Here is a 16,101-nt window from a genome sequence, read left to right as displayed (position 1 = left end):
ATTTAAAAACATTTGTTGCCATCAGTTTCTTAGGGAAATATCATCAGAATTGACAGGAAACAGAAGAGCAATTAACGTGCTAAAACTCTCACATTATTTTACAGCTCAGAGTTTGAAGAAGTTACCATTGACCCAACTTGCAGTTGGAGGCCGGTCCCTATAAAGTCAGATATTCACATCAAAGATGACCCAGATGGCATTCCCTCCAAAAGATTTAAGACCATGAGTCCAAGCCAGATGATCATGCCAAATGTGATGGAGATGATTGCAGCTTTGGGTCCTGGGCCATCGCCTTACCCATCCCTCCCACCTCCTCCAGGAGGCAACAACTCCACCGAATATGGTAACCAAGGTAAGTTTTACATCACTCTCAAAGTCAGTGAGTCAGTCAGTCACCTTTGTTTATCGTTGCACCTTCTCATGCACATTCACAAGGAAAGCAAAATATGTGCGGCTGCAATTCTGAAATTCTGCGTGAGACTTTTCATTTAAGATTCATTTGCTTAGAGGAAATGTCTTTTAGTAAGGCAATTGCTGACTGCCACATTTATTGCTATGCAGTTCTCTCTAAATCAATGAGCACTGTGTGTTCCCTTATGTATTCATGGTCTGCCACAATATACATCTTTCTTCATTTTTTCTGTCTGTTTTCCTTCTGTACCCCTCTCGTTCTGATAAAAGCTTCTCCTGGTACATTACTTACTATGTAGCGAACCTGACTCATTAATCCTGCCACTTGGGCAGGTGGCTGACATTCCATGGATCACCCAGAAACTTTTAGCTGCTTTGCAAATGCCTTTGCATTAGATAATGACTTCTGAGATACTCTGTCTATGCATTGCCAGTTTGAGAAACATAAAACTAAATCCAAGCAGTGGAAATTTCAAATGACTGGGATACTCTGAATAACTAAATTATACTGACAGTTCTGAAAATACGAAACCAGAGACTGTTCTTTTTGCAAGAAATAAGACATGACTCAGTTCAGCTCAGAGAAAAGACCAACTGTTCACACCATCAGAATCCTCAAATCGATTACAAGGTGATATATGTGCTTTTTGCAGGCATTTGAAGAAAAACGTATTTTGCATGAAAAATATGCTTAATTTGCTCCAATGACTGCAAAACTGATGACAGATGATAAAACTTTCCAGGTTTTCAAACAGATGAATGATTACTATAACAAAGCCAAGAGCACTGAATCACAATTTTTTCAGTTGTTAAGTAGGAGTGAAACGCAGTCAGAACGTGAGAACAGAGCCATGTTTTCTTCATCATCTTTCTAACTCCTTTACTCAGGAATGGACACAGTAGTCATGTAATCTGGGTTTCAGGGTTTCTTTAGTGATTGTTGCCTGAGCTGTTATTTCCCTCCCTTCTCCTGTATGTCCTGAGGCAGAGTTAGACATTGCTGCTCAGAGACTCAACTCACCGATGTCATGTGCAGTCTATATTGTCCTACCTCTGCTGCAACACACGTATCAGTGCAAGGCACCAGATTATCCTAAATGACTTTACAGGTGTGTCCCTCAGCACGTGGCACAACTCTTTCCCCAGAGAAGGGCGTATTTCTGCATGGCTGTAAATGCATGGGCATGGTGCATCATGTTTTCATTCTCTATCAGTATGTACGGTGAAACTTAGTGTTTAGTATTAGGCAATGTCCTCTCACTGACAACATTCTAGAAAGAAAAGTAGTATTGTTATTACTGTGATTTACATTTGTTTGTAATTATACTGACGTATAGTTTGTAAATATAGCAAGTACTTGGTAATACAAGACCTTATTAAATTTTTTCCTGAGAAGCGAGGCAAGAGCAGTTACATTCTGGGAGAATTATCCAGTTTGCAGATTAACAAAATGGGAATTAGTAAGGCTCTGTGGTATTTACATGGTAGATCAAAGTCATGACTTCTCTGGGAAATATTCTTACATGGCTAATGACTTCTATTCCTCTGAGATTAAGCTTCTGCTTATGAAGCTGTGCGGAAGAGCAAATGTCACAACTTCTTTGGTTTGTTGAACTCCTTTCTTGACTTCTTCTGTTTAAAGCTCCTATATTCTAGCTGAGAAACCTTAAGTTCTCTGTTCAAGTTCCAAAACTATTCTATTGTTTCTGAGTTCAGTATCATGCAGTTAGGTCACATATAAAAAAATAGCTTAGTGACTTCAGTCCAGTCCTAATTCTTAAGAGCAGATAAACCAACAGAGTTGCTATCTCAAATGAATGTGATAACAGAGGGATCAGAATAGAAAAGAATTGTGAAAATAAATCCCCTGTACTATGATGCACTCATGCTGCAGAATTATAGTGATGCTCACAAGGCTGAGGTGGAAGGATCAAAATGTACTGATGATGGCCATACTATACTTGTCCTGAAGTTCTGCAGAGGGCCCCAGGCTTGCTCCTAGATAGTAGACGTGTGAGAGTTAAAACCAGATTCTGAATTGGTAAGGAATTTTGATGTTCTGGAGAACATATTTTCCATCCAAAGTTAGATAGATTTCATAAATTCTCTAATTTTTCATTGTGAATGCATGTATCCACATCTGAAACACAAGATGCGTGCAAACCGTAGCTCTGAAAATGGAGATAGATGTTTCCAGAAAGGGAAAATTGGTGTATATTCTGACAATCAAGTAAATGTTATTAGGTTTCATGGTATCAAGGAGAATTACATCCCAAGCCTCAATTAGACACAAAGGCCTCTTCTGCATTATCTCAACAGAAGTTGCCTATTTATAGTGATGAAGAAGAGGTGAAATGGATGTGCAGCATCCATGGTGGCATCTTCCTGATTCAGCTCTGTCACTTTGTCAGAAACTGATGGAAAGCTACAGTCCTCCTTAGTGCGTGGAAATGTAGATAAAAATGACACAGGTGTCCTATATATATAATTTGTTCTTGGGCAGTAAGTCAATTTCAGTCTGATTCTTTTGACTTTTTGTCTTGCTTAAGTTTAATCTGTGACTTAACTGCAGCTATTCTAAGTGTCAGGAGTTTTCAGTTATTTTCAGAATGTACACAGATTACTACAGTCAGTCCTAATATTCCCAGCAGTAGCCAATACGTGAAAGCCAAATGCCATTTTTTCCTCCCTATTATTCCTTCAGCTGCCTCTGCAGCGGGGAGTGCAACATTGCCATGTTACCCCATCCTATGGGGTATATGGCCCTGCAAAGATTTTACGAAAAGAGACTCTAGAAGATAAGTGTCAGGGGAAAAAAAATAAATAACAACAACAACAAAAAAATTACTTTGTATAATATCTGTTTGTCTTTCAGGTAACAGTTACCAAGGTCATGGCAATTTTGATTTTCCGCACGGGAATCCTGGTGGAACATCAATGAATGATTTCATGCATGGGCCACAGCTGTCACATCCCCCAGACATGCCAAGCAGCATGGCAGCTCTCGACAAACCTCTCAGTCACCCTATGCAGGAATCTGTAAGTAATGGTGCTGCAGACATAGGTCTTTCTTTGCAGGAGTAAGATGCTCCAATCAGCCAAATGGACTTTCCTTGTGACTTGATTTTCCTTGTTTTGGATTCCCAACTTTGGCAGCATCTGAAATAGAGTAGCCCTGTGAGAAATGTCAGTTTTAGTTTCTGGCCTTTTCAAGTTTGTGGGAAAATGTTTTTAAGGTGTTTTTTTTAAATTGTTGTTTAAGCTTGTTTATCTGAAAGAAACAACCTTGCATGGTGTACCTGTGTTAATCATTGTGCTTTCCTCTGACACCTGAAAAAAGCTAGCCAGCAGTATCTGTGAATGTCCATCTTCAGCAGACAGCTTGTTATAACAAGACATTGACTGACTTCAGAGCAGGGACTGTGTCTTCCCTGACTTTGTCCCTGAGGGCAAAGTTTGCATCAAAGCATTTTGTGAGGGATTCTGTCAAAGTAGAAATGTACCTTTAAGCTGTAGGGAATAGGACAAGCCTATAGATTTCAAGGAGAGATGCTGCTGCTAGTCTGAGGGTGCACCAGTGTAACAGATTTAAAAAAACAGAGGTTCCTCAGGTCTCAGCTGGAAAGGCAGAACTGCTCATTAGAAAAGCGGCTTGCTCAGTGAACCAAGTTTTATATACATAACTTTATGTCCAGAAGATGTAGTACTGCAGCAACCAGATGATAGCAAAGTTACCAGCAGTGTTTAGCTCTTAGGCATGACTAGTCATCTATTTTAAATCTGTGTGGTATGTGTGTGTATATACCCTTTTATATTCAAGTAAGTTACAGGGCTAGGGCTTTATAGTATGCTGTTACTGCACAGGAAGGATGTTTAACTTGATGAGTCATCTGTGCAGTGTTTTCATTGAGCACTAGAAAGCACTATTTCAGAAAGTAATGAGGATATGTGGTAGCAGATGCTTAGGAAAAGCCTACTCAGTCAGTGTCTCCTCTAGCTGGCAGTGGGTTTTCCAAGGAGGATGGTGAGAAATAGGGAGGGAGGAGGGAGAGAGCATTCTTAGTATAGCTTGGACAGATCCCAAGTGAGAAGAATGTCTGCAAAGGAAGAGTCCAGAAAATGTAATGACTTTACCACTTCACAGGCTAATAAAGGATAGAACAAGCACACTGTAAATTTAATTTTACTTTGGCAAATTTTACATATCAGTTTAATGAGAAACCTGAGTATCTGTATCTGAACCAACTGTACAGCATGAGAATATAGTAGTGAGGGGAATTGCTACCAACCTGAACCTCTCACACACAGCCGCTGTCCTTTGAATCAAAGCCACAGGGAATTCTTCTGCACCTCCCATTCTGTGACACGTACATTTCCACTCCATCAGTTAACTGCTTTACCTTTGCTATAGCACTTGCCCTAGTAAATTCACTGAAGTGGTAGGATATGAAGTGGTTGAATATGAAAGCAAAGAATCTGTGGCTTTCTGAAAACTGGACTCCTTACAGATAATAGCAAAGTTAAAAGTTGCTCAAGGTTATGCATACCGCAGAACTGTAAGAGGGTATTTGGGTAAATGTTAATAGATTTTTGATTCTGTGGGTCAGTCAGTATCAGATCTAATGCTTGCTTATGATAGCTAGCAATTGAAGTACACCTTTGCCTCACTTGTCCCTCTTCTATCATGATACACAAGCTATTGTGTTCGGGAAAGGGAAGTGGCACAAAAGCAGGCTCCACCTGGTTTATGTCAGTGGGTGATTTGCCTTAATGAGGATCGGTTTTCACGTTTTTTAGCACAATAGAATTAGGTTGACCTTACCAATTTGGCCATACATATTTTTTGGCTGCTTTTGTGGACTGATAGTACTCTAGCAGAATTTTGTCGATATTACAAAGTCTCTGCTTCCCTCTTCTGTTTTTTCTTTCTTCCATTCTTCTCTCTGAAGAAGTGTTTTTTGGTAGCAGACACACAGGAAAGACAGCTTTAAAACTGCGGCTTTTAGAGAAATGCATGCTATTAACACATGGTACTGATATAATAGAACCTGTGAAGTTTGCAGTATATTTGCAAGGATGCATGTTGATAGCAAGGGAAAAATGGATCGGAAAAGTGGCAGAGAACAGCGGCAGGGCAGGTTGGCATCTTTCAGTGATTCTGCCACTTAGCACAGCTAAGAGCTGGTGAGTCTGTGACCTCCATAGTGGAGAGATATATACAATTGTATAAACAATTGACTCAAGCTAATGATCCTTTTTTTCACCACCAATTTTCTCCTGAGATGAAAGGAATATCATTCTGCAGCTGGCAAGTTCTGTTGCTGTTCATCTCAGCACTCCTAGAGGTCACTCTTAGACTAACTCATAACGAATTGTGTTCTTTGTGCTATTAAACAGTAGATGTAGTTGTGTCTTCCATAAACTTTCCTTTTACATATTGTAAATGTTTAAGAGTGCCAGAGTTTGTGCTCCTAAAAACAACTCTAATTTACCTTGCTATCTAAGCAGCGGCAACTTTGTTAGACTCAGCATTCATAATGTAAGTTGGTGCTTTTGAAATAAAACAGTGCAAGTGGCAGACACAAGCAGAAAGCCCACGTTGTATTGTTTAGAGTGGTTTTACGCTGATGGTAATTAATTCATCATTAGTCAGCTGAATAAAGACAAAAAAAAATAGTCAGCATTTATAATATTTAAAAATTTATAATATTAAAAATTATAATTTATAATATTTATAATTTAAAATATTTTATAATATAATAATATTTATAATAATAATATTTATAATAATATAATTTGTAATATTAAAAAAAAAAAAAGCGAGCATTTACTCTGTCACAGGTAGGCCTGAATGAATGCTGTCGGATCTTGAAACTGTGTTGGCTATTTAAGATTATGATAACCTTCAGTCTTAAAATGAACAACGACTCCCTGTCCAGCAGATATCTCTACCCAAGATACTGCCTTATTGATAAAATATTTATATAATGTCAGTGTACGGAAACATAATGTGTAGAATTTTTAACCTGATTGTCTGTTCTGAAATATGTCTGAAAACATATGATTGCCTCTTTGTTTAAATAATGACTTCAATATGCACACCATTGTGACCCTTGCCACATGCATTTGGGGATAAATTTAAGAGAATTTTCAAGATGATCCTATTTTGTTTTATTTTCTGGAAACAACTTTCCCACTTCAGCAACACTGTCTTTTATTGCTTTTTACTTTTTCTTATTATTAAGCTGTCTTTGCACAGTCCCTGTTGCACGTGTTCTCAGTGAACAAAAGAATGAAACTATACCATTTGGACAGACATCTGTTTTCACTTGGACCGTAGCAAAGTTCCTAGGTTGCAGATTCATTTACATTAAGCTGTGGTCTATGGGCAGATTTTGTACAAGTTTACCTGTAAGGTAACAACAATAATGTTACAGAATACATTCCAGACAGTCAAATTGTGACTCTAATGGAGAGAAAAGTGTACAACGGTACTTCATAATAGTTTTCTTAAGGTCTCATATGGGAAAGAGACCCAAAAACACTTATGCATGTAGAATCCTGCTCATTTCCATCAACGATCCTACTGCCAAACTATTGAAAAAGACCTCCATGTAGCCGAGTATGAGTGTCCCACTGTATCACTGTTCCGATGTCAGTTTTCGTGTGAGTGGAAAAATGTTTCTTTATAAAATGCTTGTTTCTGTGATTTATTTTTTTTTCTTAATATCTTGGAATATTTTAATTAAGTTTTGTAATAACCTCCCTTTTGCTTTCCAAAACTAAAGAGTAAGGTTAAAATAACCTTGCAGTTTGCTGTGATATGAAGGGGTCAATGCTGACATGTGACATAGCATTTTGCCAGTTTCTGTTGGCTTGGCTGGATGAATTTCATGCTGTTGTTGTACGTATCTGTTCTTTTGTTTCAGCTCCACTGTGTGGCAATATGTAGCATTTCTCAAAAAATGTTTACATTTTTTGCTTCTCCATATACCCAATTAACATGAAATAACTGATTCTAAGTCATTCACACTCATTTTTCTCTTGGCACCATGATCAAGTCCCAAAGAGTCCACTAGCATTAAAGGTAATATAGCAGAAGAAAAAACTGGGTTTCTGCATTTTTGTCACTTCTCTGTAATGGGAGAAAGATTTTTTTTCCCTCAATTCTTTCATAATAAGGCTTAGAAGACACATATGGTTTGGTAGGTTATTCCCCATTGAAAACATAGAAAATACAAAGTTTTTGCTAGAGAAATTGCCCATGTGAAAATAAAGATGCATTCTGTCACACGATCTTTTGTAATTTAAGATAATGTGTTGTGCTTTACAGGGTGTCAGCAGGTATTCGGCCACCTCCAGCAGCTCTGTGGGTGGCTGAGGAGCTTGTCTAACCAAGCCCACTTGATTTTATCAACCATCAGCTAAGAAAATCCCTTTAAAAGGGTGCTGCTTTCTGAAAAGATGGATGAAAATAAAATAGAGGAAGGGCTGGTAATTGCCAGATGGTTATAACAAGCTGAAACAAGAATAGGCAGCAGTGTCAGGGAAGCTGCCCAATAAGGAATCTGAGCAGAACTTAAGCATTTTCTCAGTTAATCAGTTTGCTGGCACAGGGATGATTATTCTACAAATCCTCCATTCATTCCTGAAATTTTTCAAGGGCAAAGCATCTGCCTGGCTTACACTGAGCAGCATCATCAGCCCCCTTCAGCCCTATGGGCTGCTTGGTTTACACCTTCAGCCACAGTTTCCCACATTACAGTGAAACAAATGCAGCAGCACAAACCCAGTATGTTTATTTCCCCATTGCAGATGACCTCCAAAAAGCTGAAACATTTCCTCTGACGTTGGGATATGGAGCTTTCTTTTGAAATTATGCTTTTTTTTTTTTTCTTTTTTTTTCTTTTTCTTTTTTTCTTTTTTAAAATCATTTTTGTTGTTTCCTTTCAACATGCAGTTACAGAGTCAGGCACCACGAGCACTGTACCTTGTGGCCTCACTTTCTTTTCCTGCTTTTTTCCTCCTCCGCAGATCCCTCATCCCGGCAGCACTGATCAGTCCCATACTTCCATGCAGCAAGGTTTGCACGTCCCTCACCCCAGCAGCCAGTCAGGGCAGCCATTACATCACAGCGGGCCTCCCAGCCAGCAGTCCCGGCAGCCGCCCCCGGCCGCTTCTGGCAACCATCCACACAGTGACCTGACCTTTAATCCCTCCTCAGCCTTAGAGGGTCAGGCTGGTGGACAGGGAGCACCTGACATGCCGGAGCCCTCGCTGGATGTAAGTCTGTGTCATACTATCATCTGCCTGCCATAGAGTGTGCTTGACATGGCGGTGGGAGGGCGGGATGGGTGCGGGGATGGGGAGCCGCTTCCACAGCACATGCCATCGTCTCATGCTTGGGTACATGGGTGTAGTCACTGCAGCTGAGGTAACAGGGCGCTCCTGGCTTGCTGTGGAAATTCTTCTGTTTTAAGCAGCTGTGTGACATGCCAACCGTGTCCTCCTCATAATGGGGAGGCAAGTGTCTCTTGAAACAGCAGGTAGAGTGTCTGCCCAGAGAGATCTCCCAATCCCCTTGTAACCAGATGAAGGCACTCGTGTGTGTGAGTCCAAGCCCTGGAGCTGCTGCAGCCTCCAGATTAGGAGGAGTTGGCCGTAAACATGGGCCGGACTTGGGCCACATGGTGCCCATTGAGCCATGTGCTGGCTCAGTTTCAGCCTCATGGTGCCTGACAGCGGGGTCCATCCCTGGCTCTGGGTTCTGCCACCAGCACTCAGCAGCGAACGTCCTGCTCCCATGCCATGCAAGTGCTGTAAATGAACAAGGACGTCTTCTGCCTCCTTAGCCAGAGTTGAGTGCAGCATGTGACTAAATTGAGATGATCCTAGTGTTAAGGACAGAAGTAATGTCCGCAGCCACCCACTGCTAGTGCTGGGAGTGAGCTGCTTGAGGCATCTGGTCAACTACCTACCTTCTGAAGATTACATTTCTTAGCACTAGGGTTGGATTTTCATTTAAGTCATGCATTCCTGTATTTGTATCTTCTGTCTGGTCCAAAGTCTGCCGCACAATGTATTTTTCTGAGAGAAGTGTTCACTCTGTGCCTCAGGTTTATACCTGTCCGTGCTGTTGCTGTGTGTGTGCCTGTTCCCTGTCCCATGACAGCTCTGTGCCATCAGGCAGCCTCGTGGGGGAAGGCAGGCTCCAGACACTGGGAGAAGCCCTCAGTGAGCAGTGTCTGTGCTGGAGCCAGGCTGTGTCTGTCACACAGCATGACCATGGCACGTCCCTCAGGAGCTGCAGGTCATGTTGGCAACTGGAGGTCTGAGCCCTTAAGGATGCCATATGAGTAATATCAGTAGGTGAAATAAAAAGCTCAGTTTTTCTTCAGGTATTTAAGTAGCACTGTATACTGATATGGGTCAGGCAATTTTTCCTTGGTGAAAAGAAAATATACATTTACCGTAGTACTGTGAATATTACTGATGGCAGCATTCAGTGTCAAACTGAAATTGCCGTAGCTGAATGAAGCAAGCGCCGTGCAGTGTGGAGAGCATAGGGCTTAGAAATATCTGTGAGCTCAGTCACACACAGGTGAATGATGTCAGCAGGTTTAGCTACTGTTGACTGTGTTGTGAAGCCAGGCTGAGCCAGGCACCTTGCAGCACTGCCTGTGAGCTGGAACCAAGCTGGAGAATGCACCATGGGCAGCTGGACCTGCTGGCGCAGATAGGGTCATTCATTAATGCTTCAGTGCAGTGCTTAGCCAGGCGGAAGGGTACGCCTCATATAGGTGGAGATGACCCACGCTCATACTACACACAGCAGAGGCACAGGGTGCGGATGCCTGATGAGAGCCCTACAGTAATCAGTTGAGGAGCACTGGATGCACTCTCCAAATTCTGCTAGGGTGCCTGCTCCTCTCAGCCCTCCATCATTCCCTCCTGGCCCAGCACTGCACCCAGCTGAGCCCTTGGATTTTCCTCTTGCTGGAGGGGCTGCTGTGAGGATCCCCACACACCAGCAGCCAAGCTACAGTGCCAGCTCATGGCGTGTGTGTTGCACAGGCCTGTATGCAGGGAAACACCCCAGCATTCAGAAGTGCTCTTCATGTTTTCAAAATTTCCTCTCCTTTACCCTTTTTCTCCTTGAGGCTGTGTCAAAATATGCCTTAAGTAGCAAAAGTTGGTTGATTCTCTTTTGAGAAGTCTTAGAAACATTTTAGTCCTGAAGTTTTGCCATTACTTCATGGTATGAAATGCACCCTCAAAATTCAGAAGACTGCATCATTAAAGATCATACTGTTTTTACCTTTCACCTTTATAAAAAAAAAACCAACAATCCTCTGTATAAAAGAACGAGTCTCAGACACAGTATGATAATTTTTTAAGAATTGAGTTGGAATATCTGCAGGATACATTCAACCATTTGTTACTTTCTAAACATACGGAAAGGCCTCAGTTTTCTTTTAGTCCCATACTAGATATTCAGAAAATTATGCAAGCAGGTGAAATGCATTTAAAAGCTGTATATCTTTAGTCTAGCACTATGACAACAGCAGTTAAAACTGCGTGTAAAAGGAGGAGGTGTTTTATGAAAAACATTCCCTTGGGGGCATTTTGTTTATGCAAACTTTTTTTTTTTTCTTTTTTTCTTTTTTTTTTAATAGTGCATAGGAAGTAATAAACTTCTTTCTTCATTTCATGTATAGTTTATTTAAAAATATGTTCATCCATTTGAGCGTATAGAAGCATATAAATATAGTACTTGTGTGCCAAATGTGATGTAGTCAAGTTTTTAGTTTTATAGTATTTGAAAACACAGAACAGTTTAAAATGAATTTCGTGTACTTACTGCTGTGTTTTTTAAACCATTCCATGTTTTTTTTCTGTCTTGGCCTCAACACAACACTGAATGTAAGGGGAGCTTATTACAAGCTCTTCCATGTCAGGTCATAAATACTTTTACTTTTTACCAAGACTTGGTAAGTTGCAGAATAAGCCAGAAAACGTTGCCTCTTACAAAACCCTCGGTAACTGAGGTGTGCCTGTGACCTGTCAGATAAAAAAGAATCTGAGTGATGCTTGGGAAAAAATAAAAATAATAAATAAATAACAACCAAAAAAATGTAGTTCTATTTGATGCAGTGTTAGCGAAAACCTAAGTTCAAAAATTTTTCATCTTGATACATTTAAAACCTTGTGAAGATCAGTGCATCTTCTGTTGGTTGGAGGGTTATGCCGCTGACCCTTTAAAATGCCTTGAAGTACAAATAAGCTGGAGTTGAATAAGCACTCCAAAACATCATCAACTGTCACTGCCAAAGAGAGAGGAGGAGGTCATCTCTTCTTCTTCTCTTCTTCATGGAGGTGTGCCTTGTCATGTGCCCCTCCCCTTACTCCTCCGTAGGACTGTTGGTGGGTTTTTTGATTTTGATTTTGGGCCTTTTTTGGTCTGGGTTAGTTTCAGCACCTGGCAAGTTCCAGTCCAGCTCACTGCCCAGCCTGTGTGTCCGTGCACAAGGAAGGGATAGACACAGCAGCCTCATTACCATGCTGCTGCCTGCCAGTCATGTACACCAGGCTTTGCTGATCCACTTTAAGGCTCAAATAAGTCTTGACCGCATTGTTCAAGTTTCCTTTCAGTGTTTTACATGAAACTAACCTACGTAACACATTTATCAAGAAGGTCTTATCAACAATGTGAGGCAGGAATTAAACTTTGTTTATTGATAAGCTTTGTGATGGGAATGTTGAGTAATACAGACTTTCACAAACAAGTGTCTACTGCGTCACCTTAGGGTGTTAGGCAGCATTACTGCTGTCATATTTGATTTATTTCAATATGTTTATATGAAAGCCTGTTTCCTGGAATTTATGGTATTTAATCCCTTTTTTTCCACAATTGTATTTCTGTTATCTGTAATTTTCCTTTTATCTTTATATTTTATAGCTGCTTCCAGAACTCACAAATCCAGATGAGCTGCTTTCGTACCTGGATCCTCCTGATTTGCCAAGCAATAGCAATGATGACCTTCTGTCTCTCTTTGAGAACAACTGAACCCATGTGTATTCCCCCCCATCCCCTTCACTTGTTCACATGTGTGGCTGCACAGCAAGAAATCTTAACACTCCTTTTCCACAAAAGAAGAAAAAAAAAACACCTCACAAGTTGATCCAGTGGTGCACTCCCTGCTTTCTTCATCTCAGAACTGCTTTTGTCAGCTTCAAAAACTGCGAAAGTGACGGGAGAAAAAATACACAAAAAAGTGCAGTAATCTCAGAGTCCGCCATGCTACGCGTCACAACGTAACACAGACAGTTGTGCAGCTATTGGAAACCCCGTTTGTTGTTCATCCTATAGAGAGAGAGTTCTGTGATAAACATAGTGTGAAGTATCTTGGCAAAAACAAATCTTGGCAAGGGAAGAAAAGGCAACAAAATGGAACTGTCTTTAATTGACCTGTCTCAGAGTGTCCTTCCAGCGCATGTTCTTCCATTTTTTTGAAACCATCTCCCTCCACCCTGCTTCTCCTCTGTCCCTCTCCAAGCACAGGTTTGTGTTGGAGTAATTGTTCTGGCCACACACAAAACAAAAAACAGAAACGCTAACAAAGCTCCAAAAAGCACAAATCGTACAGTAAAATGGCAGAAGTAGGGAAGAAATACGAGCCCATCAAGAGGGTGACAACAGTTTAGTAAACACGTTGTCAGTAACGGAGTCCTGAGCATCTCCAGGCCGCAGCCGCGTGTGTTTGGACTTAGAAAAGTTCAGGAATCTTAAACACTTCTTTTGGAAAGGATTCCTCTGTTCAAACACACACATTGGAAGCACATGGAAAAAAATAAAAAATACTTTCAATGTTTAGGGCTTTTCTGTGGTTTGGTTTCAAATCATTACTGTTTGTGGCTGCGTTGACACCCAACTGTTGAGATTGTTGTAACAGGTCTTTTTGCCATATGATCCATACAGAATGGAAAAGAGAGGGAGGGGGGAATGCAAACTGAAACACTCAATCATAAACCTACAGCCTTTGCTTCCTGAGCGTTTGCGTCACTGTGTGTATTGCACAACACATAATAAGACAAGTTAGGTTGAAGGTGGATAGGAAATCATTGCAGGATGAGGGAGAGTAGCATCAAGATCTGCATAATTGTTTTTCATAATCAGCTTGAAAAGGGGCATTGAAATTGGATAGACATAGCTTCTTTTTTATTTTGCTTTGTGTTCTGTTTTCATGACTGTTACAAATAATTCAAACTTTTTCTTTTCTCCTCCTTCAGTTTCTTTTCTTAAACCTTAGGTGCCAGGAAGAGATTGTTCTCATGAAGGAAAGGGCATGGGGAGGAAAACTGACTTGGTAGATTGCTGCTGCCCTCAAGAGACCCTAATGCCACAATCACTGTCTTGCCCCTGTGATCCGTGCTTCTCGTGTGGTTGCTGCTCCTGCATGAGCTTCCTGTTGCTTCTGTGCCCATTTCTGTGCTCTTTGTCTCTCTCTCTCTCTTTTATAAATTATGTACAGTAGCCGTGTAAGAAGTGCATGTGTGCCAACTTTGCCCTCGTGGTGCAACATTTCAGCTTTTGCCCACTGTAGAGTTATTGGTTAATTTCTTTTTTTTACTAAAGCAAATTTGACCCTACTCCTTCCCTCGTCCCAGACCCAATCCAGTAACTTTTACTTGCTCGCCTCAACAAGTTTTAAACTTAAGTGCCAGACAAGTTTTGTTTGCTCACATCTGTTTGACTAGAGTTTCCTAGCCCTCTGTGTTCAGTTAGCAAGCTGTAAATGGCATGGTATGTGCTTACAACTCTGGATTTTCTTTCCTCACCAAAGTCACGTTTGTAAATTCTTTGCAGTTCTTGTTTTATTTTGCTCTCTGTTAACATTTCCCACTACTGCTGTACATGCGTCGTGATATATATATGCTAGTCAGCAGCACCTTGCTGTAGATATTAAAGGAAATGGCGGTTTAGTTCTTTTATTTTCCAGTAGGAGTATTGAATCTGTCAAACATATTATGTAGAGATGGTCCCACACTTATATTTTTCCTGTTTCGAGTTTTTTTAAGAAAGGCGCTGTTCATTATGCAAAATCAATTATTTTAAGAATTGCTATTGTAAATATCTTTGTGAATATTTTAGTATCGTCTTTGATAATATTCAACATTTTCATGATCTGATTATACTTTTGCTGGTGTTTTTAAATACCTTGTTGGAAAAAAAAAATATATATGGGTCCTTTTTTAACAAAAAAAAAAAAAATAGAAAAAGAAAAAGAAAATTGAGGGTTCTTTAACAGAATAAGGGAGGTTTGTTTTTTTTTCTTCGCCCTCCTCACCCCACTCCCTCCCCCCAACCCGTTTTCTTTTGAAGAAATAGCCCAAACTTCATATCCATTTACCTGATGAATGAATTGAAATGTCAGGCAGTACCTGGACAATCAGGGCCCAGCTCTGTCATGGAAACACAGTAGGAAGTGATTGCCTAGGGCAAAAATCCCACCACCCAACAAACCGATGTTTCCTGCCCGTGTGGTGCCTGTGGGCTGGTGAAGGCAGAGGTTTTGTCCCTTTGCCCCAGTGAGCAGGACACCTAGGAGCAGCTGTCTGAACAGGTGAAGAAGCACTAAGGCAAGCAGCGAGTACGTAAGGTACTGTATTTATATCACTGTGCTGGTGTTCCAGCCTGCAGAGCTGGGCACACTAACACGAAGGGATGCTGGTGGGTGGGGAGGGAAACAGTATAGTACACTTTATTCTGCTTAGAAGTGTCTTTTTTCTTGTGTAGGCTTGACAACCTGTAGAGGATCTCTGCAGAATATTAAAGATACCTTGGTATAATACATGGTAACGGGGTTGTGGTGTGGTGCTGCTGCCACACCAACACTAGGAAAGACCGTTCTTCAGTTACAGATGTGTTTTGTAGCCATTTTACTGTAGTAGTTTTCCCCTGTATTTTTGCTGCATTGTTCATATATGTATTGAAGTCATTTTCAGGGGTGGCAAATGATAAACTGACGTTATGCCCTTAGAGTTTTGTTTTGTTTCATTCTGGGGGAAGTTTCTTAAGCCATAGGTTTTGGAATAAAGAACATTTCACAGTGCTAGATGGAATGGGTTGCTCAGATTTTTTGATTCTATTTAATACACTCTCCATTGTTTCCTGAGCAGCTAAGTTAGTCACCTGAAATTGCTTTTCTCTTAAACACAACGTTCGTATTTTAAACCAGGTATATTAAGAACTGACTTTTTGCTAACTGGTAGTATTTAAAACGTATCATCTGAAAGTACCTGCTGGAAAGAATAAAGGGAAAAAACAAACAAACAAAACAAACAAATAGATATTAGCAATATGTTTGGAGTGGTGTTTGCGTCTGCTTTGTACAGTAATAGAGCATTAAAGTGGATGGTGGACATGTTGGAGCTTAGAGAAGCGTTCAGTTTCTAAGCAGAACTTAGGAGAGAAAACACGATTTTTACCTATCACCCAAATGTTGGACATATGAGACAGTTTTAAAACTATGTCAGCTAAAATCAGGTACTGTATAGTAGATTCAGTATGGAAAAGCTTCTAAATGAAAATTTAGTTATTTTTTTATCTGTTCACTGCCGTATTAAAGTTTAGAGAAAAAAACCTAGCAAATAGGGTAATCACAGTCATTTCTTTTAAAGCTTAATTAT

General features: G+C 40.5%; 1 protein-coding gene across 25 annotated transcripts in view; it reads left to right on the top strand.

The window, feature by feature from the left end:
• The window catches only part of ZMIZ1 (zinc finger MIZ-type containing 1), a 318,620-nt gene extending 303,957 nt beyond the window's left edge, over positions 1 to 14,663 (top strand). For 21 of the 25 annotated variants that reach the window (XM_072339697.1, XM_072339691.1, XM_072339690.1 and 18 more), the window contains 4 exons: positions 105 to 352; positions 3,287 to 3,450; positions 8,446 to 8,694; positions 12,371 to 14,663. In XM_072339697.1, coding sequence (XP_072195798.1) covers positions 105 to 352; positions 3,287 to 3,450; positions 8,446 to 8,694; positions 12,371 to 12,478 — 769 coding nt within the window. In that variant the 3' untranslated portion in view covers positions 12,479 to 14,663. The remainder of the gene's footprint in view (positions 1 to 104; positions 353 to 3,286; positions 3,451 to 8,445; positions 8,695 to 12,370) is intronic. The other 4 variants (XM_072339699.1, XM_072339698.1, XM_072339700.1 and 1 more) reach the window with 1 other exon arrangement.
• Positions 14,664 to 16,101: the final 1,438 nt, after the last annotated feature.

Source organism: Excalfactoria chinensis, chromosome 6 (genome assembly GCF_039878825.1).
Source record: "Excalfactoria chinensis isolate bCotChi1 chromosome 6, bCotChi1.hap2, whole genome shotgun sequence".
Lineage (NCBI taxonomy): Eukaryota > Metazoa > Chordata > Aves > Galliformes > Phasianidae > Excalfactoria > Excalfactoria chinensis.
Note: the sequence above shows the minus strand (reverse complement) of the source record. Positions and strands in the feature narration are given on the sequence as shown.